The sequence below is a fragment of the Anomaloglossus baeobatrachus genome, chromosome 6 (genome assembly GCF_048569485.1).
Source record: "Anomaloglossus baeobatrachus isolate aAnoBae1 chromosome 6, aAnoBae1.hap1, whole genome shotgun sequence".
Classification (NCBI taxonomy): domain Eukaryota; kingdom Metazoa; phylum Chordata; class Amphibia; order Anura; family Aromobatidae; genus Anomaloglossus; species Anomaloglossus baeobatrachus.
This window is the reverse complement of record NC_134358.1, coordinates 64,557,331-64,584,268: the sequence shown is the minus strand read 5'-3', so window position 1 is coordinate 64,584,268 and position 26,938 is coordinate 64,557,331. Positions and strand designations below refer to the sequence as shown.

General features: G+C 45.7%; 1 protein-coding gene across 1 annotated transcript in view; it reads right to left on the bottom strand.

Moving 5' to 3' along the window:
- Positions 1-26,938, bottom strand: part of RSPO2 (R-spondin 2) — a 267,109-nt gene that overhangs the window by 78,857 nt on the left and 161,314 nt on the right. Inside the window, exons 4-5 of the mRNA XM_075316218.1 lie at positions 24,027-24,170; positions 23,613-23,801 (exon numbers count right to left, since the gene is read on the bottom strand). Of these exons, the coding sequence (XP_075172333.1) occupies positions 23,613-23,801; positions 24,027-24,170 (333 nt within the window). The remainder of the gene's footprint in view (positions 1-23,612; positions 23,802-24,026; positions 24,171-26,938) is intronic.

Genomic DNA, 26,938 nt, shown 5'->3' with positions numbered 1-26,938 from the left:
TTGAAGTTGAAGGAGGTAGTAGTGGAGGAGCAGACTGACCGTGTTCGGGTACGTGGCCCGGGCACATACAGCAAGGTTGGCAGACGGTGGTGACCGTCTGCAGGAGAGGCAGATTGACACACAACCGTAAGGACCGGGGACGGGCGGTGGCCCGCCAGTATCGGACCGGGGAGCAAAGAGAAGCCAGCACCATCCGGCAGGGCCTACGGACCCCGACCAGGCTAGGAGTCGCCGTTAAACTGGTCAAATCCGTCAGCGACGGGAACCTCCGGGGTTTCCCAGCAATAAAGACCCGACTGAAGGCAACCGTCCAAACCATGAGGGAGATAAAGCTACCGCCAGAGCTAGAGCTCCCAGGGCCAGTGCCTGCAGGCAACAAAAGGGGCTCCCTTAGCCAACACACCGCTGGGTAGAGGGTTACCTGTGGGAAGCCATTGGGGCCGAGAACATAACACCGGTGCAGGGAGAGACAGTTACCGCCAACCGACCGGGAGTGACCGCCGCAGCAGTCTGTGGGACTCGTCCATCCAGCCGTTTGTTTTACAAGAGACTCCGTGTGCATTACTGTCTAAGTAAGTACCACCGTGCCATCTGGCACTGCGCTGCCCCGCAACTTTGCACCTGGCCAGGCCCCGCAATCCACCAAACAGACAATAACTCCGGGCCCCGGGACTACCAAAATCCCCCTACCCACGGAGGGGAGAGAAACATCCCAGCTGCTCCCTGTCATCGCTCCCGGGATCCCCGTACAGAGCAGCGGTGGTGCCCCAACCTCACCACACACCGTGGGTGGCGTCACGAACTGACATCCCAAACCCCAACAAACCACCCTTTTCACTCACGGGCGAGGAGCGCCGCTCGAGTCCCCGGATCCGGCCCACCGCTCGAGCCACCGAGCAGCAGCAGCACCGGACCCGAGCGTGGTGAGCGCAGCGTCCCCTCCCCGCCCGCGACAACTTGGCGTCACGACAACCTTGTGTCCCGCCGGAGGGTGCGGCCGAAAATTTTCAGTAGCCGCCATTTTGGGCGTGAAGAGTCCCCGCTCGAGCATCTTCCCGAGCAGAGGAGGCGCTAAAGCCGAAGCTCCGCCCCTGAAGAGGAGGTGCCGGAAAGAGACCAAGGGGGCACGGATGGCGTCTGGCCGCATGAAGACCGCGGCTATAAAAGGCAGGGACGCCAGGACTCTGCGGCCATCTTCGGTTCCTGGAAAAGGCCGCTGCTAAGATGCTGAGACCGACCGACAACACCGTAGTCCCCGCGCCCGCGCCTGGCACCGCAGCGTGGCTGGAAATCCAGACCGTCCAGCTAAGCAGCTGTCTGCAGGTCCGTGTGCAGCTCCTCTTGGAGGAGTGGGAGGCCGACATGGCGGACGTGGTGGCGGCCATACGGAGACGCGAGGTGGAGGAAGAATTGGAAGCGCGGGTAAGCGACCACGCCCCTGTAGCCCTATAGGGTCGGCCATCGTGGCTGAGGAGCCCGGTCTGCGCCCGCTCGCCCTGCTGCCTCCCCCGCTGCCCGGGTTGGCTGCTGCCGCCCCGCCACTAGGCCTACTACCACCGCAACCGGTAGCGGTACCCTGCCTATCCGCCCAAGCGGACCGGACTGCAGCCGAGGCCTGTGGCCGCCCTGAACCGCTTCCATGGAAGAAGGAGGGGCTGATGTTTACACCGGTGGGGCGGAGCCAGGTGGTTGGCTCCTCCCACTGAGGAGTTCACAGTCCTGGAGGCGGGAAAGAAGGGCAGTCGAGTAGAAGAGTTTGAAGTTGAAGGAGGTAGTAGTGGTGGAGCAGACTGACAGTGTCCGGGTACGTGGCCCGGGCACATACAGCAAGGTTGGCAGACGGTGGTGACCGTCTGCAGAAGAGGCAGATTGACGCACAACCGTAAGGACCGGGGACGGGCGGTGGCCCGCCGGTACCGGACAGGGAAGCGAAGAGAAGCCAGCACTATCCGGCAGGGCCTACGGACCCCGACCAGGCTAGGAGTCGCCGTTAAACCGGTCAAATCCATCAGCGACGGGAACCTCCGGGGTTTCCCAGCAATAAAGACCCGACTGAAGGCAACCGTCCAAACCGTGAGGGAGATAAAGCTACCGCCAGAGCTAGAGCTCCCAGGGCCAGAGCCTGCGGGCAACAAAAGGGGCTCCCTTAGCCAACACACCGCTGGGGAGCGGGTTACCGGTGGGAAGCCATCGGGGCCGAGAACATAACACCGGTGCAGGGAGAGACAGTTACCGCCAACCGACCGGGAGTGACCGCCGCAGCCGTCTGTGGGACTCGTCCATCCAGCCGTTTGTTTTACAAGAGACTCCGTGTGCGTTACTGGCTGAGTAAGTACTATTCTGTCCCCACTTAAAGGCGATGGAAGGTGTGTAGTTGTGAGAGGTTGTGAGAGTCTTACCTTCGTTTTTCCTATAGGTGGGGCAGACAGGACCTTGAGCACTCCAGAGTGAAAACATGCACAAGCTGAGATGAAACAATGGTGGTTTATTTTCTCCAAAGGTTAGGACATGCAGAGTGCAGTAATCCAAGTACCTGGCATTGAAATCTTCCAGTGATGCTTGCCTCTGTAGCTACTACGTGGTCAGAAGACTTTGCTTCTAATAGCTCCTATAAGGGATCTTGCTCTCACAAAAGCTCTGGCTGGAATGAACATCCCAGGAAGTGATGCAAGAGGGTCATCAGACACTCCCATGGGCTGGGCAAAAGAAACAGAGGAGCCGAAAAGTCTGACCAGTAGATGGCAGCAGAGACAGGCATGAAAAACATTAAATAACAGTTTTAACTAAGACAAATAGAAACAGCACACTCCCCGTCTGAAATTCACTTTGGGGATTTCACTATTGAGTCCATAATACAACCTGAAAGGAAAGGCATGTTAAATGCAAAAACAAGCTCAATTGAGTCCAAAACAAGAAGGATGGCTCAAAGTTCAGGTCCGGTAGCGTTCATCCTGTAGGGATGCTCTCTATGGGCAAAAGCAGAACAAGTTCGTGGATTGGCCTTGCAAAGGTCTTCGTCTCACCTTTCCTGATGACCTTTAGCTCCACCTTCCGAACATTGCCGTTCTGACTAGGCAGTATCCTAGTAATTAGTCCCATAGGCCAGTCAGTCCTTTCTGTGGTCTGATCTTTCATGAGAACTAGGTCTCCTTCCTTGAGGTTCGGCTTGGGATGTCGCCACTTCTTTCTTCCTTGAAGAATGGTGAGGTATTCCTTCCTCCATCGGTTCCAGAAGTAGTCAGCCAAGTATTGAACCCGTTTCCAGTGTTTTTGATAAGTGTTTGCATGGGTGAACTCTCCGCTGGGCATTACCGCGTTGTCAGTTTTTTGGGTAATGAGAATAGTAGGAGTTAATATGGTTGGTGTTTCTGGATCCATGGTCACCGGCACAAGGGGTCTTGAATTGATAATGGCTGAGACTTCAGCTAAAAGAGTGACTAGAGTCTCATGTGTGAGTCTTGAGGAATTGACGTCCATTAGCATGGAGTTCAAGATGTTGCGTGAAATCCCGATCATCCTCTCCCAGGAGCCTCCCATGTGAGAACTGTGAGGGGGATTGAAGATCCAGGTGCAACCTTTCTTTGCCAACTGATCTTGGATAGGTTTGGTGTCGATGTTCAGTTCTCTACATGCACCGACGAAGTTGCTTCCATGGTCAGACCTCAGCTGTTTCACTGGTCCTCTGATGGCAAGGAACCTTCTCAAGGCGTTGATTAGGCTGGAGGTATCCATGGACTCTAACACCTCAATGTGAACGGCTCGAACACTCATGCAGGTGAATAACACAGCCCACCGCTTGCTGTTTGCTTGGCCTCCGCGAGTTCTGCGTGTGGACACCATCCATGGTCCGAAAACGTCTAGGCCCACGTAGGTGAAAGGTGGCTCTGTGGAAAGTCTGTCTGTAGGCAAGTCAGCCATTTGCTGGTACAGTTGTTTTCCTCTCGCTTTACGACAGTGCACACAATCGTGTAGTATTTGTGCTACACGTCTCTTCATCCCAATAATCCAGAGGCCTGCAGACCGTAAAGCACCTTCTGTAATTTGCCTGCCTTGGTGTTCAGTCTTTTCATGGTGGTGTCGGATCAGCAAGACTGTAACATGGTGTTTGTTGGGAATGATGAGAGGATTTTGTTCTGCAACTCCAAGATGAGCCTGATTTAAACGACCACCAACTCTCAGTAAGCCGAAACTGTCGATGACTGGGTTTAAATTGGCGAGAGGACTTCTTAATGGAATCTGCTGTTTGTTGTATAAACACTTCCATTCTATGGCGAATTCACTCTGTTGGAGGTGGCGTATTATGAGGGACTCGCTATGGGAGATGTCCTCAGCAGAAAGGGCTTTGTGGCAGACATGCCAGCGATGACAGTCTTTGGTTTTAAGGTCAGTACGACAGCATCTGGCGATATGCACTAACCTAGCGACAGTCCTGACGAGCCTCATCCAGCTGGAGAAACGTTCAAAACGTTGGCAACCGAGGTTGGAAGTTTTTTCTGCACTGGTGGCCAGGGTATTGACTTCAGCTCGGACATCTGGATCGTTGTCTGGATCTAGGATGCTGAAGGCTTCCTGGACACCTTCTTCTAACTGTCTCAGCAGGAACTCTGGACCTGTAAGCCAAGAAGAGTTAGCAAAAGAACTTATAGACATAGGTCTAGCTGCGTGATCTGCTGGATTCAGTTCAGCTGGTGCGGGTTCTGCTAGGTTGTTGCGGACTTCCTTGTCCATAAAGGCGACGCTGTGTTCTCTCATTTCAAGCTTGCTGTTCATAGAACGCTGAAGAGAGTTAAATCTGGTCTGAGCTTGAGCTCGGTTGTTTGGGAGTCTTCCCCTGGTAGATCGGGAGGGTAATGGAGAGTGGTTGGTTTTGTCTTTAGAAAACTCACAGTCCATTATACCGATTAATTCTCTGTCCTCTACTGACAAGGCTACTTTATCGTCGTCCTTGGTTGTGTGAAAGACTGATCTTCCCAAGTTGTCGATATGCAGAGAAGAAGCGATGTCAGGTAGCTGTATTGTGTCTGGAGACTTCTCTTTCACTTCATAGTGATGAGGACATGGCTTTAAGCAGGTTGTGCGCCCATCTCCATGCACATAAGTCTTGAAGGAATCAATTTCTGATCGATCAACGCACACATTTCCTATGACTACCCATCCCAAGTCCAGTCTCTGGGCGTATGGTGCATAGTCAGGCCCATTACACTGTTGTCGCACCTTGTGTACCCTTAGATTGTCTCTGCCGAGCAGGAGTAGAATCTCTGCGTTATTGTCCAGAGGTGGGATAACACTAGCGAGGTGTCTTAGGTGTGGTTGATGAAATGCAGCTTCTGGGGTAGGAATTTCATTCCTGTGGCTGGGTATTTGGTCACATTCAATGAGCGTTGGTAGAGGTATTTCAGTCTTCCCATTGATGGGAGAAGCAATGAATCCCTGGGCTCTTCTGCCGCTAGTCTCAATGCGACCTGAGCAGGTGTTCAAGGTGTAGGGTTCTGATGGTCCATTAATTCCGAAGGCTTCAAAGAATTTGGTTCCTGCTAGGGACCGGTTGCTTTGGTCGTCTATGATGGCATACACCTTCATTGCCTTTTCTGGATGTCCCTCGGGATAAACCTTGATGAGGCATATTCGGGCACAACATTTCTGTGTTTGGCCCTCTCCACATACCTCTGAGCATGAGCAGGAGACGGCTGTGGTGGTGTCAGTCTGATTCTTGGGCTCCCCGCCATGACTTGGAGTGGGAGTGGTGGTGACTGCAGCCGGTGTGTCTCTAGCTAGCTGGGTTGGGTGCATGGCTGAAACGTGTTTTTCGCTATGACACTCCTCACACTTGACAATGGATTTACAGTCCTTGGCCATGTGCTCAAGTGATGCGCAGCATTTGAAACAGATCCCAAGCTCTGTGAGGACTTTCTTGCGCTCCTGCAGGGTTTTAGTTCTAAACCCTCTGCACTTGTTCAGTGAATGCGGTTTTTTATGGATGGGACATTCTTGATTGAAAGACTTCTCGTGATGAGATGGTGTTCTGTTTATCTGTGCGTGCTGCAGGTGATGGTAGCTCAGTCTTCCTGACACTCACAGTGTTCTTAATGTCTCTGCGTTTGTGTATGGCACCTTCATACCTTGATGATGATGATGTTGCAGCTGCCGAAGTGGTGAACTCTAGGAAGTCGAGGCTGGGGTCATTCCTCATCTGGGCCTGCTCGTCAATGAACTTGCAGAACTGAATAAATGGGGGAAAGGTGACGTCATTCATTCTTTTGTACCTTGAGACTGACGTTGCCCATTTCTCCTGCAGACTGTATGGCAGCTTCACCACGATTGGGTTCACTCCATGGGCTGTATCCAGGTAGCACAGCCCAGACAGACGAGGGTCTCTTTTGGCGAGCTCCAGCTCCATGAGCAGATCACTTAGGTCTTGAAGCTTGTGGACTTCTTTAAGGTTGATCTTTGGGATGTCCTGCAGTCTCTTGAATAGGGCTTTCTCTATTGCTTCTGCGCTGCCAAAGGTGCGTTCCAGTCTCTGCCATGCAGCAGCGAGACCTGCTTCTGCTTGTCCCACATAGACGGTTCTGAGGCTCTTGATACGGTTTGTAGAGCCTGGGCCCAACCACTTGATCAGGAGGTCGAGCTCCTGTTCCGCAGTGAAGTTGAGATTTGCGATGGCTGCCTTGAAAGTTGCCTTCCAGGCCCTGTAGCTCTCTGCACGATCATCGAACTTCGTGAGACTAGTGTTGATTAGCTCTCTGCTCACCATGAACCTGGCAAACTCAGACATATCTGATTTCTCACCACTTGTTGCCACGACGACTCGTGATGCCCCTGGGGCGTATGGGCTGCCTGACATGAATGGATGAGATGTTCCCGGGTAAAATGACGTTGCTGCAGGGTTGAGCTGTGGTTTAGCCTCTGTAGATTCTGATGACCGCTGCTTGAGCTGTGGAAGTGGGTCAGGAAACACTTGGTTGCCATCTTGCTGTGGTGGCTGTGTTTGAGAGGGCACCTCTTGGTGACTGTTATTAATTTGCTCGGGTGCTTTAGGTGGCACTGGCACTGGTAGAGGTAAGTTGGAGGTTTCGGTGTTGTCGGCTTGGACGGTACTGCAAACCGGGGTTGCTACAGGTAACTGATTCAGTACATAGTCTCTTGTGCGATCAACTGGATTGTCTGCTTCCAGTGGTGGCGAGTGAGCTGGATCAGGACCTTGGATCAATGCTTGCTCAAGTAGTCTCACTTTAGCTAGCGCAACTTCCTCTTCCATCTGTGACCGAAGAATCTTTATCCGAGCCTCCGCTTCTGCCCTTTTGGCTTCCGCTTTAGCAGCTTCTGCTTTTGCATGGGCTTCTGCTTTAGCGGCTTCTGCTTTTGCAAGGGCTTCTGCTTCTGCCCTTTTGGCTTCTGCTTCTGCCCTTTTGGCTTCTGCTTCTGTCCTTTTGGCTTCTGCTTCTGTCCTTTTGGCTTCTGCTTCTGTCCTTTTGGCTTCTTCCTCTACTTCTCTTTCTGTGAAGGAACGTCTCACCTTGGATTCCTCTGCTCTTATGCGGGCCTCTAGTATCCTGTCGCTCAGGGCTGAGCTTCTTGAGGATGATGACCCGGATGACCGAGAGGAACGTCTAGATGAGGTTGATCGGTGTGATCTGGTTTCTTGCTGGTGAGAGATACGGTGTTCGGCCTTGTCTATGGCATCTTGCACCTTGGCATCTCTTTCCTTGTTTACCTCTTCTGCCTTGCTCAGGTCTGAAAGCGCTTCATCAATTTTAGAGTCTTTTAGAAAGGTAATGTACCTTGTTGACAGTCTCTTGTATCTTTCATGAGCTGTGTTCAGCCGTTCCAGAGTGGCTTGTAAGCATGCGGCATCACCTGATGAGGATTCAAGTCTTGACATGTAATAGGTGACTCGTTCCCACTGTTCTTCCAGGTGTTCACATAGCTCATCTTTCATAGTGTGATAGTTTTCAGCGGCCTTTATCGTGGGTTTGGAAGAGCGCTTCGGTCGGACAACTTGGTCTGCTGAAAGCGTGGGCTCTGCCTCCTGGGCTTCATAATGGACAGTATCAGATTGTATTTGCTCTGTTTCAGCAGTGGGGAACTGTCCAAGGTCTTTTTCAGCCATTTTGATTTAAGGTGTACTGTCTCTTTAAGAAACTTGACTTTTGAATAGGGGTCCAAAAATCGTTGTGCAGCTCTGCAAGGACTCCCTGATGAGATTCCCAAGGTGTCTTCAGTAAAACTTGGGGTTCGCAGTGCAGCGATGTGCAGGCAGTAATGGGGTATAATGTACTGCAAGTCTATAGAAGGAGTATAGCAGGAGGGAAACAGCAGGTACATAAACTGTCCCTTTACAATGCAAGCAGAGGTGACACAGGACGTGGCAGATGGGAGAGCTTCCCCTTAGGCTTGTCCAGGCATGCACTGTGCAGGCAGACTAGTGCACAAGGCTTGTTGCTAGGCAGATTACATGGGAAGTTACAGGGCTCTTAGGGATCTGTAGACGGGGTATTGAGCTCTTAAGCAGTCTTCTGACTATTCTGTCCCCACTTAAAGGCGATGGAAGGTGCGTAGTTGTGAGAGGTTGTGAGAGTCTTACCTTCGTTTTTCCTATAGGTGGGGCAGACAGGACCTTGAGCACTCCAGAGTGAAAACATGCACAAGCTGAGATGAAACAATGGTGGTTTATTTTCTCCAAAGGTTAGGACATGCAGAGTGCAGTAATCCAAGTACCTGGCATTGAAATCTTCCAGTGATGCTTGCCTCTGTAGCTACTACGTGGTCAGAAGACTTTGCTTCTAGTAGCTCCTATAAGGGATCTTGCTCTCACAAAAGCTCTGGCTGGAATGAACATCCCAGGAAGTGATGCAAGAGGGTCATCAGACACTCCCATGGGCTGGGCAAAAGAAACAGAGGAGCCGAAAAGTCTGACCAGTAGATGGCAGCAGAGACAGGCATGAAAAACATTAAATAACAGTTTTAACTAAGACAAATAGAAACAGCACAAGTACCACCGTGCCATCTGGCACTGCGCTGCCCCGAAACCCTGCACCTGGCCAGGCCCCGCAATCCACCAAACAGACAATAACTCCGAGCCCCGGGACTACCAAAATCCCCCTACCCACGGAGGGGCGAGAAACATCCCAGCTGCTCCCTGTCATCGCTCCCGGGATCCCCGTACAGAGCAGCGGTGGTGCCCAAACCTCACCACACACCGTGGGTGGCGTCACGAACCGACATCCCAAACCCGAACAAAACCACCCTTTTCACTCACGGGCAAGGAGCACCGCTCGAGTCCCCGGATCCGGCCCACCGCTCGAGCCACCGAGCAGCAGCAGCGCCGGACCCAAGCGTGGTGAGCGCAGCGTCCCCTCCCCTCCCGCGACACCCCTACCCACGGAGGGGTTAACACCAAGCTGCGCCACTACACCGCTCCAGGGAGCCCCCGTACCTTCACCGCAGCGGTGGTGCCGATCATCTCCACAACCCGTGGGTGGCGTCACGAACTGTACAACACAACCATCCCACAACCCCTGCGTGCACCGCCACTCCACCCTTTTCCAGAGCGACGTGACACCCGGGTCCGGAGGCGCTCGAGCCCCCGAAACACGCGAGCCCGGACCAGAGCGGCTCGGCGGTCGCAGCCCTGGCCGCGGGGCGGTAGATATGTAGATCACAAGTGTATTTTCAGACTGTACATAGAGATCAATGGTGTGGAACCAAATTATTCCTTGATGTCACAGAACCAACTTAAAAGACATCGCAAGCAGTAATCCAATGTATGATCCAAGGCATCCAAAATATAAAAATTAGGCAGCTTGCAATTTTCCTGGATCTATTAAGCTCCTTTAAAGGCCATGGTCTACATGGCAACAGACTACAAACAAATGATGTGTAGTCTGACTGTGCAGTAATACCACTTGTATCTGTTCCCTTACATCTTGGTCATGTAATAAATGTATGAAGACACAGTTGATCTTTAAAAGGAAGAGAAAAAAAAAAAAAAGATTAATTAAAACAAGCATCAGATTTGCCAACTCTCCTAAAATGTCTTGAAAAAAAGGGAAAACAAAAAAAAAAAAAAAAAAAAAAAAAAAAGAAAACTCTGAGAAGACTTCTAAAAAATAAGCACAACCTAGACATTTCCGCCACTTGACACTAAATCAAAAGGCAGCAGACCCAAGAGGAGAACTAAGGATCTTTGGCTAGTTATCACCGAGACTCCCAGCTCGCCAATACGCGTGTAGAGGTAACACCCCTACGAAACAGAGCACTATGACTAAAAGGAGAGTTCCCATGTTTTCTGTAGGTTATGGACTGACCAGATCAGCCAGTGCTCCCCTTCTGAACTGGAAGGTTGGACTAACCTGGTCCCAAAAAGTGTGAGAAAGGGAGAAAGAGTGTGAGAAGAGTTTAGGCAGGAACAGTAGGAGTCAGGTTGCCTGAGAAAACAGAGAAGGGACACTGTCTGTGTTCTGTCCGAGAGTGGTGGTTTGCGAAGAGGAACAGTGCCGGCTGTGAGACTGCAAGCCGGTCCATAAGAGCCCTGATCACCATTAAGCGAGTAGCGGGCTGATCCATTCATGAGGTATGTGTATTCAAGGAAGAAGAGTCCCCATCACAACCCTGCAAGGAGAAGTGCGCACCGATCATCACAGAACTGAGCTCCTGGGAGTGGACTTGCCCCTCCTCAACGGGACCGTGAGTCTTTACCAGTGTGTGAACTTTATAGAGCATAGCGTAGGTCTCTATAGTTTGAGCATGGCCAAAGTAGCACAGGCAAGCTAGGTTGCTAGTGCAGTGCAGTTTTGATTCATTTGTGTCAGCCAAGTTTATTTCTTTGAGGTGATCTTTGTAATAGTTGGGGCGACAGACTGTTGGTGTGTTCCAGCTAGGATTTGCAGTGTGTTAAAACTTTACTATTGCCAGAACAATTACCCCGTTCACGTTTAGTAACAGGCAGAATTTTTGCATTTATACAACCTACTCTTGATTCTGCAATCTCGTCTCATGGACCGTAATTGAATCCTGCATTTGTAGTGATTCCTAAGTCCCCGCTACGTGTCTTGGAAACATTTTAGACTTATACTTCCCCATTTTATTAAACATCTTCCAAAAAAAAAATTGAAAAAAAACACACATAACATAAGTTTAAGGGTTTTAGTCAAATTACTTGTACAGCTAGTATTGAGTTTTACCAATTTAAAAAGGTCAATTTATCCCAATATTCCAGGCAACGATAAGACGAGAAAACTTGGACATAAAACAGGTGAAAAAGAATAAAAGGAGTCTGCAGCGGTTTGGCCAAAAAGCTCAGAAAACAGATCTGGTGATAAAGACAAGTCTGCTGACGGGACACTAATCCCAGGAACGCGATTGTGTGGTTACAAAGTTGACTCAACGATATCTGTGTATCAAGATTAGAGCGAAGAGATGGAGTGAATATTTCAGAATATATACACACATACATATATACACACATATACATACATTATATATATATATATATATATATATATATATATATATCTATATATATATATATATATATATAATGTATTATATATATATATTATATATATGAACACACACACACGCACACGCACACGCGCACACGCACACACACACACACACACACACACACACACACACACACCTTCCAGAATGATGCGCCAGAAGAAAACCATTTATTAACAAAATTCCATATGGAATCAGAATCGTGTAATGACTTTCAGAGTTGTAGATTATTTATTTTTTTGTTTTGTCTTGAGGGGCTCATGCCACTTTTTTTCTATTGATCCTTGCAGAGGATGAAAGTTTTTCATCTATATTCACTTGAAACGGTCAAACAATTTTTGTTGGGGGGGGGGGCAGACATTCAAGGTATCTTCCATCTAAAATGTTGTTTTTAAACTGGTATACATATATTAGATTATATATACACAGTCATATGGAAAAGTTTGGGCACCCCTATTAACCCTAGAACGCATACCTGGGGCCTCGCAGGCCTGCTAGGTCACTTGTTTTCTATGGTAGATTTCTATGGTTGCGCGTTCTAGGGTTAATGTTAACCTTTTTTCTTTATAACAAATTGGGTTTTTTCAACAGCTATTTCAGTTTCATATATCTACTAACTGATGGAATCAGTAATATTTCTGGATTGAAATGAGGTTTATTGTACTAACAGAAAATGTGCAATCTGCATTTAAACAAAATTTGACAGGTGCAAAAGTATGGGCACCCTTATCAATTTCTTGATTTTAACAATCCTAACTACTTTTTACTGACTTACTAAAGCACTAAATTAGTTTTGTAACCTCATTGAGCTTTGAACTTCATAGGCAGGTGTATCCAATCATGAGAAAAGGTATTTAAGGTGGCCACTTGCAAGTTGTTCTCCTATTTGAATCTCCTATGAAGAGTGTCATCATGGGCTCCTCAAAACAACTCTCAAATGATCTGAAAACAAAGATTATTCAACATAGTTGTTCAGGGGAAGGATACAAAAAGTTGTCTCAGAGATTTAAACTGTCAGTTTCCACTGTGAGGAACATAGTAAGGAAATGGAAGAACACAGGTACAGTTCTTGTTAAGCCCAGAAGTGGCAGGCCAAGAAAAATATCAGAAAGGCAGAGAAGAATGGTGAAAACAGTCAAGGGCAATCCAAAGACCACCTCCAAAGACCTGCAGCTTCATCTTGCTGCAGATGGTGTCAATGTGCATCGGTCAACAATACAGCGCACGTTGCACAAGGAGAAGCTGTATGGGAGAGTGATGCGAAAGAAGCAGTTTCTGCAAGCACGCCACAAACAGTCGCCTGAGGTATGCAAAAGCACATTTGAACAAGCCAGTTACATTTTGGAAGAAGGTCCTGTGGACTGATTGTGTTGTTTGGTCATACAAAAAGGCGTTATACATGGAGGCAAAAAAACACGGCATTCCAAGAAAAGCACTTGCTACCCACAGTAAAATTTGGTGGAGGTTCCATCATGCTTTGGGGCTGTGTGGCCAATGCCGGCACCGGGAATCTTGTTAAAGTTGAGGGTCGCATGATTTTAACTCAGTATCAGCAGATTCTTGACAATAATGTGCAAGAATCAGTGACGAAGTTGAAGTTACGCAGGGGATGGATATTTCAGCAAGACAATGATCCAAAACACAGCTCCAAATCTACTCAGGCAATCATGCAGAGGAACAATTACAATGTTCTGGAATGGCCATCCCAGTCCCCAGACCTGAATATCATTGAAAATCTGTGGGATGATTTGAAGCGTGCTGTCCATGCTCGGCGACCATCAAACTTAACTGAACTGGAATTGTTTTGTAAACAGGAATGGTCAAATATACCTTCATCCAGGATACAGGAACTCATTAAAAGCTACAGGAAGCGACTAGAGGCTGTTATTTTTGGAAAAGGAGGATCTACAAAATATTAATGTCACTTTTATGTTGAGGTGCCCATACTTTTGCAGCGGTCAAATTTTGTTTAAATGTGGATTGCACATTTTCTGTTAGTACAATAAACCTCATTTCAATCCAGAAATATTACTCAGTCCATCAGTTATTAGATATATGAAACTGAAATAGCTGTTGCAAACACCCAATTTGTTAAAGAAAAAAGGTTAACATTAATAGGGGTGCCCAAACTTTTTCATATGACTGTATAATAATCTCTCTATCACACATATCCACACACACACACACACACACACACACACACACACACACACACACACCAAAAGTTTGGACACACCCTCTCATTCAAAGAGTTTTCTTTATTTTCATGACTCTAAAAATTGTAGATTCCCATCTAAGACCTCAAAACTATGAATGAAAACATGTGGAATGAAATACTTAAAGAAGTGTGAAACAACTGAAAATATGTCTTATATTTTAGGTTCTTCAAAGTAGCCACAATTTGTTTTGATTACTGCTTTGCACACTTTTGGCATTCTTTTGATGAGCTTTAAGAGGTAGTCACCGGAAATGGTTTTCCAACAGTCTTGAAGGAGTTCCCAGAGATGCTTAGCACTTGTTGGCCCTTTTGCCTTCACTCTGCGGTCCAGCTCACCCCAAACCATCTTGAATGGGTTCAGGTCTGGTGACTGTGGAGGCCAGGTCATCTGGCGTAGCACCCCATCACTATCCCTCTTAGTCAAATAGCCGTTACACAGCCTGGAGGTGTGTTTGGGGTCATTGTCCTGTTGAAAAATAAATGATGGTCCAACTAAACGCAAACCGGATGGAATAGCATGCCGCTGCAAGATGCTGTGGTAGCCATGCTGGTTTAGTATGCCTTCAATTTTGAATAACTCCCCAACAGTGTCACCTCACCAGCAAAGCACCCCCATACCGTCACCTCCTTCTCAATGCTTCACGGTAGGAACCAGGCATGTAGAGTCCATCCGTTCACCTTTTCTACAAAGACATGGTGGTTGGATCCAAAGATCTCAAATTTGGACTTATCAGACCAAAGCACAGATTTCCACTGGTCTAATGTCCATTCCTTGTGTTTTTTAGCCCAGACAATTCTCTTCTGCTTGTTGCCTGTCCTTAGCAGTGGTTTCCTAGTAGCTATTTTACCATGAAGGCCTGCTGCACAAAGTCTCCTCTTAACAGTTGTTCTAGAGATGAGAAGGTGTGTCCTACCAGGTCAGGACCATGAGGAAGGCGGGCAAGGCCGCTGAAACGCATAGTCCCATCTGTGATATCTCCTGCTAACCACACTTTCTTGTTCCTGAGCCTTGTGGCTCGTGTTTACTTTTTATGGAAATCACAAATAGAGAAGTTTTATTACAGCACCGGTGTTTCCAAGTCTTTGCTGGATTTTCTTACAGCCATTTCCATTCCCGGATGCACTCCTGTCCATGTCCGTGTAAAGCTTTTGTTTACTGGGTGAGTCTGAACCCAGGTGGCTTGTAGGCTGGAGCAGGACTTTTACTTACGTGTGTGTGTGTGTGTGTGTGTGTGTGTGTGTGTGTGTATATGTATATGTATGTGTATGTGTGTGTGTGTGTGTGTGTGTGTGTATGTATGTATGTATATATATATGTATATATATGTATATGTATATGTATATGTATATGTATATGTATGTATGTATGTATATATATATATATATATATATATATATATATATATATATATATATACGTACACACACACAATTATTTTTTTTGGGAGGCTATTGAGATTTAAAAAAAAAAAAAAAAAAAAAAAAAAAAGAAAGTCTACACATCCTTGTTAACATACTTTAGCTTCAACTTTTTAGCAGATGGCGAATGATTTTGTTGAAAAATTGGCTAATATTTACCAATGCTTCCGGCAGACTTGATACAGATTTGGGCAAAACAGACAGGTATGGTGTGTTTCTTTGTAAAGCCCACTTTACACGTTGCAATTAGTTGTACAATCGCATTTGCGATGTGACACGCCCAGGTTGCATACGGGATCTTATGAGATTGCATGTTGGTCGTTCATTTGCTGTCACACGTGCGTTAGTAGTCTATGTTAAATTGGTCAATTTTGTGTGCGATCCTTTAGATCATGTGTTCTGTGACGTATGCATTGGACACCTTTTTTTTTTATTTATTTATTGACTTGCCAAGCGTGTGTAATGTGTAGGGATGCGTTTTTACTATGTCATCTGCCATTCAGCTCTGCTACATGGCCGCTAACAGCAGACACAGACAGCCATGTAGCAGAGCTGAATGGCAGATGACAGCAGACACAGACAGAGCCGCACTGTCAGAATGAACTCGGGTGAACTTCACCCGACTTCATTGTCATGCTGCGGCTCTGTCTGTGTCGCGCCCTGATTAGCGGTCACCAGTGAAGGGCTCACCGGTGACCGCTAAACTCCTAAGTGACTGAAGTTAGCAGCCCTCTCTCATACTCACCAATCCCCGATCCCCGGCACTGCACGGCGTTCACACTGCTCCGGCGGCTTTTACTGTTTTGAAAAAGCCGGCCGCCCATTAAACAATCTCGTATTCCCTGATTTCCCCGCCCACCGGCGCCTATGATTGGTTACAGTGAGACACGCCCCCACTCTGAGTGACAAGTGTCACACTGCACCCAATCACAGCAGCCAGTGGGCGGGTCTATACTGTGTAGTGAAATAAATAATTAAATAATTAAAAAAAACGGCGTGCGGTTCCCCCCAATTTTAAAACCAGCCAGATAAAGCCATACGGCTGAAGGCTGGTATTCTCAGGATGGGGAGCTCCACGTTATGGGGAGCCCCCCAGCCTAACAATATCAGCCAACAGCCGCCCAGAATTGCCGCATACATTATATGCGACAGTTCTGGGACTGTACCCGGCTCTTCCCGATTTGCCCTGGTGCGTTGGCAAATCGGGGTAATAAGGAGTTATTGGCAGCCCATAGCTGCCAATAAGTCCTAGATTAATCATGTCAGGCGTCTATGAGACACCCTCCATGATTAATCTGTAAATTACAGTAAATAAACACACACACCCGAAAAAATCCTTTATTAGAAATAAAAAACACAAACATATACCCTGGTTCACCACTTTAATCAGCCCCAAAAAGCCCTCCATGTCCGGCGTAATCCAGGATGCTCCAGCGTCGCTTCCAGCGCTGCTGCATGGAGGTGACCGGAGCTGCAGAATACACCGCCGCTCCGGTCACCTCCACGCAGGTAATGAAGACAGCCGCGCGATCAGCTGCTGTCACTGAGGTTACCCGCTGTCACTGGATCCAGCGGTGGCCGCGGGTAACCTCAGTGACAGCTCAGGTGATCGCGCTACTCACCTCAGTTCTGCGTGGAGGTGATAGGAGCGGCGGTGAGTAGCGCGATCAGCTGAGCTGTCACTGAGGTTACCCGCGGCCACCGCTGCATCCACCGCTGGATCCAGTGACAGCGGGTAACCTCAGTGACAGCAGCTGATCGCGCGGCTGTCTTCATTACCTGCGTGGAGGTGACCGGAGCGGCGGTGTCTTCTGCAGCTCCGGTCACCTCCATGCAGCAGCGCTGGAAGCGACGCTGGAGCATCCTGGATTACGCCGGACATGGAGGGCTTTTTGGGGCTGATTAAAGTGGTGAACCAGGGTATATGTTTGTGTTTTTTATTTCTAATAAAGGATTTTTTCGGGTGTGTGTGTTTATTTACTGTAATTTACAGATTAATCATGGTGGGTGTCTCATAGACGCCTGACATGATTAATCTAAAACTTATTGGCAGCTATGGGCTGCCATTAACTCCTTATTACCCCGATTTGCCAATGCACCAGGGCAAATCGGGAAGAGCCGGGTACAGTCCCAGAACTGTCGCATATAATGTATGCGGCAATTCTGGGCGGCTGTTGGCTGATATTGTTAGGCTGGGGGGTTCCCCATAACGTGGAGCTCCCCATCCTGAGAATACCAGCCTTCAGCCGTATGGCTTTATCTGGCTGGTTTTAAAATTGGGGGGAACCGCACGCTGTTTTTTTTAATTATTTAATTATTTATTTCACTACACAGTATAGACCCGCCCACCGGCTGCTGTGATTGGGTGCAGTGTGACACCTGTCACTCAGCGTGGGGGCGTGTCTCACTGTAACCAATCATAGGCGCCGGTGGGCGGGGAAAGCAGGGAATACGAGATTGTTTAATGGGCAGCCGGCTTTTTCAAAACCGTAAAAGCCGCCGGAGCAGTGTGAACGCCGTGCAGCGCCGGGGATCGGTGAGTATATGAGACAGGGGGATAGACTGACATGGACAGAGAGTGAGGGACAGAGATAGTGACCGACTGACAGAGATTAGTGAATGACAGACATTGTGAGGCGCTTCAGAACGCAGCTTTTCAGCTGCGCTCTGAAGCGGACCTTTTTTAAGCTGCGGTGCAGAGCGCACACCTGCGCACATAGCATCAGACACCAAAATCGTATGAGGGATGTCACACGTTACAATTGACTAGGTTCGTGCAACAAAACGCTCAATTCTAGAGAATGATACGATGTGTTTGCGATCAACGGTTTTGCGTTCAATCCTGATCGCAAGTAGATGTCACACGCAGATACCTCACAAACGATGCCGGATGTGCGTCACTTACAACTTGACCCCAACGACGGATTGTGAGATATATTGAAGTGTGTGTAGCGGGCTTAAGAGAAGGCTTCCAACTTGCCACCCTACCTGACAGCCCCGCACCTATCATGTGAGTGCATCGGATGCGAGAACTAATGACATTAGGCTCAAACTCTGCTGCGAGTTCACTGTGATCTGATTCTCTCCGATGGCATATTCATATCACAGGTGAGTAGAAGATGGAGAGATTAATTTCTCCATCTTCTCCATTGTCTTTGTCGGTGTATATCGAACTGCACTCGGAAGACATCCTAATGAAGTCTGATGTTTCACAAACACCCATAGACATGTATGGCTACACATGATATTACTTGAAGAGGCAGCATGGAGCCATTGTTTTCTCAAGCCAAATCGGAATGAGAAAAAAAAAAGAAGAAGATAAAAAATTGCAGATCTGCATTGTTCCATAATATAACACTGGTCTGAGTTCTAGCCGATAAAACATCGGATAGCACCCAGCTGTGTTATATGATCGCGTGAGTGAACCCTAAAAGGAGATTGTTTACTGGAAGAAAAAACAACAACCAGTACTTGGCAGAAATTCCTGCAGCTCCTTTAATGTTTATTTAGGCCACCTGACAGCCTCCCAGGACCAATTTTCTTCTGGAGTTTTCATAAATTTTTGAGGGACATCCAGTTCCAGGTAATGTCACTGTCATGTCGAATTTAAGCCACTTCTAGATGATCATGGTAGATTAATGCCTGGACATTTTTTTTGTACCATTCAGCAATAAGATCCCTTTGCAGATTATGGGTGACAATTAAAGATGAGAACATTTCTTGGTATGATTTTTACATGACAAAGACAAAAAAAAAAGAGTGTGTAAACTACAGTATATTCAAAGAGCTTTCTTTTTTAAATGAAGTCTGGTAGTGTATCCAGCATGTTATTAAAGGCAGAGGTAGTTCTCAGATATAAAAACAAACAAAAAAAAACCCAACATGATAAAATCCAACACCATAAAGCTTATCGTACCCCAAAACTTGCCTAATCTCTGTAGTCTAAAGTAGCCAAGCACTATAGGACACCGCTTCTGGGGACCTGACCTCCAGCAACCATCCAAATCAGATGAGTAAAGACAACAGTTTTCAACTAAATCTTAATGGGAATACCTCTTTTTAAAGGGAACCCGTCACATCATTTGTCGATACTAAACTGCTCCCACTGCCTTATTAGTGATTCAATGTGCATCACTAACATGGTGTTCTAAAGTAAAGCATTGCTGTATTCCATATAAAAAAAAAAACATTTTTTGTTAACACTAGGCAATTGCATAGCAGAACTTCTCTTTCAGTCATATGGGTGGCACTATTGATCGTTCCACTCATATTGGTGGCGCTATTTATCATTCCAGTCACAGTCTTCTTCTTGATAATCATGCCCACTGTAGTCTGATGGCCTGGACGGCCCCAATCATGGTAATTGCCAATTAAATTGCGGGTTTGTGCACAGACCATGTGCATCTGGGTGTACATCCCCAGCATCATTTCTATTCTGCAGAAGCTCTGGAGCCACTGTGAGTCAGTGGCTATGTGATGTGTATATTGTGAGCACACTCGCCATTTGTGCTGGGAACAGAATGCCCTCTGATCCACAGCGGTTGTCCAGACCATCAAGTGACAATTTGGTGAACCATTTTAGGAGTATTTTCCCGAAGAACATAATTACAGTGGACCACCCACAATGAAGGTCCTGCAGTGATAGCTGCAGCATCTTTACTGTTGCAGATATCATTGTGAAGAGGGTCAGAGAACCATCAATTTTACCCCTTGTTCAATAAAGGATGAAGCCTAAAATTACATCTATGAAATATAATAATGCAGCAAATCTCAAACTTACAGCTCTTGTCAATTTTCTTTATGGATATGTTTTGCATCATGTTCATGAGTACAGATTGCAGACTGGTGAAATATTTGGGTTTGGATCATTCATACCGAATACCAAGTACTATTCCAGTATTCATCACGAATAACAAACCCAATACAACTCAATGGGGAACCCGAGCAGTTTTCTTGAAGATTTTCCAGGAAAATGGTCGGGTGCCCCATGGCATTAAGTTCTTTATTAGTGACCAATAATGGAATACTTCACTGTTCTTATATTTCAAACCCTAATATTTCACTATTCGCCCATCACTATTCATGAGATTTAAAATCTCCACTGTGGCTATGTTTCGCACTATGTTCAGGAGGTTTACAATTTCAAGTAATCAGCGGGTACTGTAAAATACAGCAGATTTTCCGCAAACAATTATGTAGAGGTCATACCAAAGTATTCTAGCTATGTAGTAGCTTTAGATTTCTAACCCCATCTTACAACTTTCCCCTTTCAAGTCCATCACTATTCTAATCTCACCTATTGTGACTACAGTTTGTCTACCAGTAGTTCTTTGCTCAACAGGCAATGGTACTTGGTTGTTGCATCCTTGGACTCCAATGAATACTTTGGCAAACCATGAATGCACAATTTACCTGTCCTCAGCCAGAAGGTGAGCATGCAGAGAACACAGTTTCTCTGTGTTTTGCCTCGCTAATTTGCATTGTCCAAGCCCTACTTGACTGTGACAGCATTAGCAAACATGAGCCCAAAAAAGAGCCGCGATAACCACAGGATCCGCAATAATTAGCAGCTTATAAGCTTAGATTGGGAGGTGCCGGCAGCAAGAATCTGGAAACTACATTTCCAGATAGAATTGGTGATCATGTGATCAGATGACGCGGACTGACCATTTGCACAAATGGAAGAACTGTGCGAAATACACGGAAGGGAGAGTCATATTTTCTGCGAGGAGCAGTTGTTAACGGTGTCCTGTGTTTTTGTACAAACATAAAAAAATGTAGGAAAGCTCCTTTAAAACATAGCTTAATAGTTTATAGATTTTCTCTAAAATAAAAAAAAAAGTTGGGATGAAACAAAACAGCAAACTGGTGAATAGTGACCAACATTATATGGAGAACAAAAATGTAATGTCAAAATTCCGGTAGCTTCACATTTACTAAGGCTGCCAGATTTCACAACCGTCAGTGGAGAGGCAAGTTGGAGAGATTTGCACTAAACATATTGGATTTGGCACAATTTGACCCCTGCTCATTTTCAAAGTATAGAAAGTTACCTGTTGGAGCAAATTTGGAAGTCAAACCTATCCTTTTTTCCGCACTTCGGTTATTGCATTTGGCAAAAAATAAGGAAAGGACGTATAAAAGAATCTTTGACAGTTTATAGACTTCAGAACGCGACATTTGCTACATTTGCTACTTTTTGCCATTTTTCTCCTCTTGCCAGTATCAGAAGGTGAGCATGTTTAGCTATGCAAATAAGGTTTAAGCCAGATTTATGGCCGGCGACTTACATAGTAGTCACAGTCACTCACTCAGATAAATTTGGTTCATCTCTACAAATAACACTTCTGTCTGGAGCGGTTTTTGCATTTATTTTTTTTCCCATAAAACATCAGGTGTTGATAGATTTGGTACAAATAACTGCTACACTGCCACAAGTAAAACAGACTGTAAAAAGCACTCTCGTGATCAATATCCCCTGCTAAGTGTCCTTGGAAAAATGCCCAAATTTTCCCTATCAATGTCACATAGCTGTATAAATTTGGGGCACATTATGATTAGGATGATCAGCAAAACGTATAAAACTTTCTGCTGTTTGTAGTAAACCAATGAAATGAATATAACATAAAAAGTGAAAACACAACTAATATAAGTGGTTTCTCCAAATTCAACAAAAAATACCACATAAAGGGAACCAAACATCAGGATTTTCGTATATAAGGTAAAGCCAGTGCAGTACTGGCACTATCAGGCAGATTATCTATATAGTGGTTAGCTTGGATCTTTAGCCATTCAAATCCAAAAAAGTGAAGTTTAAAAATTCGGCAGCTTTTTGATTGACAGTTGTACGGAGCAGATAATATTCGGGCGGGTTATGCACATGATTCCCACCCACCCTGCCGCCTGTTCCTCCCTCTCTCTGGCTCTACGCTAATCTTCCTTTTCAGTAAGATGGCGTCGGAGATGGAGCCTGCGCATGGCGCTCATCTCTGGGGCCATCTTTCTGAAGCCCGCCTTACCTCCTGCTGTTCTATTCTTGTGACTGAGAGGGCGGTGCATGCACCCTCGCATCCTCTGTTCTCTTCTGACCGTGGGAGCACGCGCGGTCACAACAGAAGAGGAGAACAGCTGATCGGAGGAAACCGTGCAGCCCCAAGACAATGTGCCAGCGCCAGGTTGAAGAAGACAGAAGACCAGGATCGTGGATGGGTGAGAGGGAGTAATAAACATGGAGTACCTAAGTGTGTCTGTGTATTTATTTCTAATAAAGTATTCTTTCTCTGGGTGGTGTATTTTTTTATAACCCTTTATTGGAGATTCTTAATGGCAGGGTCAAACTTGGCCTGACATTCAGAATCTCGGGCTTTATATCAGCTGGTAAAGCAAAGCTGGTATTAACCCCTTATTACAGAGTGTGCCACCCGCCACCAGGGCCACTGAAAGAGTTGGATACAGCGCTAGAAGATGGCGCTTCTATCCCAAGCATACTTCAGAATCCACTAAAAGTGTTAGGTTCATAAGAAATCCTGAAAGATTCTGGAGTGGCCGTCACAATCGTCTGACTTAAAACCCAGAGAAAATGTTTGTTGGGATTTGAAGAATAGTTTCAGCATGCAAATCAAGATCATTGCCCATGAGGAATGGAGAAGATTCCTCATGATCTGCCAGAAGCTGGTGTCTGGCTAAGCATCACATTTACAGCAGGTCATAAAAGAGCCAAAGGGAGTCTACCATGTACTAAAGAAACTGGTCATGAAGGGTTTCAAAAATTCTGGGACTTCAGTATTCCTTCATGGCATTTTGTGTTGAAGTTGGAGAAATCACTTGTGTATTAGTTGTGTTGAGGTATCGTATATAAATTGTTTTTTGTTGATACCTTTGTAAATAAACCTGATTTATTGGAAACAACAAAAACGTTTGTATGGGGATTGAAGAATTTGGATTGCAACTATAGTAGTACAAGTTTAATTAGGAGTTGAAAATGTAAGCAAGCTGTCAAAAACTTCAAAGGGACCTTAAGTACATCTATGTGGTGACCTCATGGTATAATCAGGATTGACCAAAGTGTTTACCTTGTTTAGTGACAGTCCCATCCAAAAACACTAAACGGCCATGAAACCACCATGTGCCAAAATGAGTTATCTTGTTATGAATTATAGTCAAGCGAGTCAAGGAATTGATACCTGCATTAAAACATGTTCAAGACACCAGAGCATCTTCTCTTCAAATTCCTACAACAGACATGTATGGCATATACACAGGACCCCAACCTCAACGTAGGTGTAGACCTCAAGGGTGGATCTAAGAGACATTTCAGTTATAACCTGTGAAATTGCCAAAAATGCTCACTGTGATGGTAAAACCCATGTCACCAAAGCTGTGACAAGGCGTAGAACAGAATGTGAAAGAGTGGCCAAAATTCAGACAGCTATACACAGGATAATGGGTTTTTTTGACTACCGAAATATCTTACCTCCAGGGCAATGTCTTAATGCCATTTTACATCTTCTGGATTCCGCAATGGTTGGACATGGGATTGTATCCTTTGCTGGTTTCTTTACAATTTGTCGAGTCCTTGTCTCCAGACCCCATTTATACCCACATGTTCTGTTATTCCTACTGCATGTTCCCCATTCGCTCCATGGTCCCACCTCACATCCATCTGGAGGGAAGTAAGAGATATGACAAAAGTATGAGCAGAGTTTACTCAGTGAGGACTACCTAAATGACCCAAGCTTCCACCAAGATACAATCCAACCCAAGACGCTGACCGATGGATGGACAGTAAATCAGTAGAGAGACAGTAGTTATTCCCAAATCTCAGGTTGAACAAGTGATGTGGGCTGTATGCATCAGAAATCTGTAAGAGGAGGAAGGCTTCACTCACCTACACACTCCATAGTGTCATCCAAGGCTGCAAATCCCTCTGGACATTCTTCAAAGCAACGTCCTTTGTGAGAGTAAAATCCCGGTTTGCACTTAGTGCAAAAATCTCTGCTAAAGCAAGCGTCACAATTTTCAATTCTGCACCCTGAAATAGAAATGTAATTATGAGCTTTTTCTCTTTTTGCATATTACAAGCTGCACTTTTACAAAAAGCTCTTTACTTAAAATACATTTCTAAAGAACGTTCAAAGAAAAAATTCTCTTCAACATCTTAAGTATCGCTTGCTTGATGTTACACACCCAAATTTACAGGTTTCCCTGAGCCGCCATCACCTTGGGTACTAGGATTCTCTTCTCTACCCTTCACACCCGCTCAAGTTCTGATAAAAATCACGAGATCGGGAGAAACAATTGTCTGGAAATTGCAAGGTGCAAGGGAGCTTTGGACTCAAATTCTCATGAAATAGTAACGACTATTGGGAGATCCTATCTAGCTTATAAGAGTTGGCCAGAAATGAACGAGTCCCCCTCATTTTAGTTTATGCAAGTTGCTCAGTTGACCAACCGGATAATTATGTGTCCTACGTCATCCACACTAGCCGGCATTGAGGTCCTGCGCAGGTTCTACAATACTTTGATCTGCCCTACTCAGGGCAGATGAAAGTGTGCCTGCGCACAACCTCAATGCTGGCTAGTGTGGCTGACATAGGACGCGCCATGCACCCTGGCTTCAGAAGAAGGAGGACAAAGATGGCTGAAAGGAGGTGCCGATAGCGGAGAACGGAGACACCCATCCAACCAGTCTGCACCACCTCGCCCCTGAGGGGAGTAATATAAAGTGACTTTTACATTCTACACAACGGCCTGGGCTCTTATTATTATAATAATAATAATAATAATAATAATAATAATAATAATAATAATAAAAATTTAATTATATAGCGCCAACATATTCCGCAGCACTTTACAATCAGGTGGGGGGGTTGTATTGACAAAAACAAAACAAAATAGTACATAATTCAACAGTTACAGTAGGAATGAGGGCCCTGCTCGAAAGCTTACAATCTATGGGGAAAAAGGGGGACACAAAAGGTGAAGCACACTTTTAGATCTGGCCGGCCATTGTTATGCTAGTTTATTGGTTACATATAAAGATGAATGATCTGGTCTTTATACCGTAACCTTTTGGGTGCCCTTACGTGCTATTGGTTGTACGCAGGATGGAAGGACAGAAATAGTAGAGAGAAGGTTATGAGTAGCATTTAGAAGGTGGGACGGGGGAGAGTTAGGTTAGTAAGTTATTATAATAAGCTTGTCTGAAGAGATGTGTTTTTAATGTATGCTTAAAAACTTGGGGGCTGGATATTCGTCACATTCTTTGGGGTAGTGCATTCCAGAAAACTGGCGAAGCACGAGAAAAGTCTTGGAGACGGAGGTGTGAGGTTCGTATTATGGAGGATGTTAGTCTAAGATCATTTGCGGAACTAAGGGGGTGGGTAGGATGATAGACAAAGATGAGGGATGAGATATATGGTGGTGCAGAGCTGTGGAGAGCTTTGTGGGTGAGGGATATGAATTTCTATTGTATTCTGTAGCTGATGGGTAGCCAGTGTAGTGACTGGCACAAGGTGGAGGCATCGGTGAAGCGGCTGGACAGGAATAGGACCCTGGCTGCTGCATTCAAGATGGATTGGAGCGGGGAGAATTTGGTCCGAGGGAAACCAATCAATAAAGAGTTGCAGTAATCAAGGCGGGAATGAATGAGAGCGACAGTAAGGGGTTTTGCAGTTTTGAAAGTAATAAATGGTCGGATTCTGGAGATGTTTTTGAGATGTAGGTGACATGTGCGAGTGAGTGATTGTATATGGGGAATGAAGGAGAGTTCTAAGACAAATATGACCCCAAGACAGCGAGCATGCTGCTTGGGAATAATGATTAAATCATAGTAGGTAATTGAGATGTCGGGTGTATGTTAGAATGCTGTATATAAAAGAGCCCACTGGTGGTGGCCACAGTTTATAGTCGTCGAATCTGGTGACAGGTTCCCTTTAAAAAGAATTTATATTTAAATTAATTTTTTAAAAACATTTTGTTAGGGTAAAACAAAACAAAAAACCCTATTCAAAAAAGGAAAAAAATACAACAAACTCACAGTGCAGAATATATTCAATATATAAAGAATGGAATAAAGTAACCTATTTAAAAAGGGAGAAAAAAAAAAAAAGTGTCCTCGTGGTTATCCTTATGGATGGGGAGGGGGAAGGAGACATCGTCTGAAAAACTTTTTACCTGGAGGAACAATGGGCGCACACGTTATAAATCAGGTACATTATGGGGAATACGTGGTTCATTTCTGAAACACTATATTCGGCATCAATGTAAACTATCAGCAGACACACAGAGTTACGGGGCCGTGCATTTGGAACTCATTTCATATGGCACAATACTTGCTCCTTTGGTCAATTGCATAAATCATTCCGGTCTTATTGTGTCTGAGAATTACAGAACTTCTGAAATATCCATTTGTGAGCCCCCTGAGGCTTTTTCCAACTTTATAAAATTTTGAGGATTTTTTAAAATGCATATATAAAAAATATAAAAGCAGTTGAGGTCAACGGGGAAAATCTATGGGCAACGTCTTCTGTATTATAAGCTGTAAAAGAGTCTTTGTTCTTCGGTCCTATACTAGTATTTCACGTCATGCATGATGCCCTCCAGAGAGGCTAAATCACTATGGGCTTTCTTTCTGACAATACCTTAAAATGAATAAACTGATTTGTGAGGAAATAAAGCAGACTACCTGACAATAAGAATGACTAGCCAGGACTCTGGCACGGCAAAACCACATACAGTTATATGGACAATTACCCCATTGTTTCAATAGTAAAAATCCGTAAAACTGCGCACCCACAA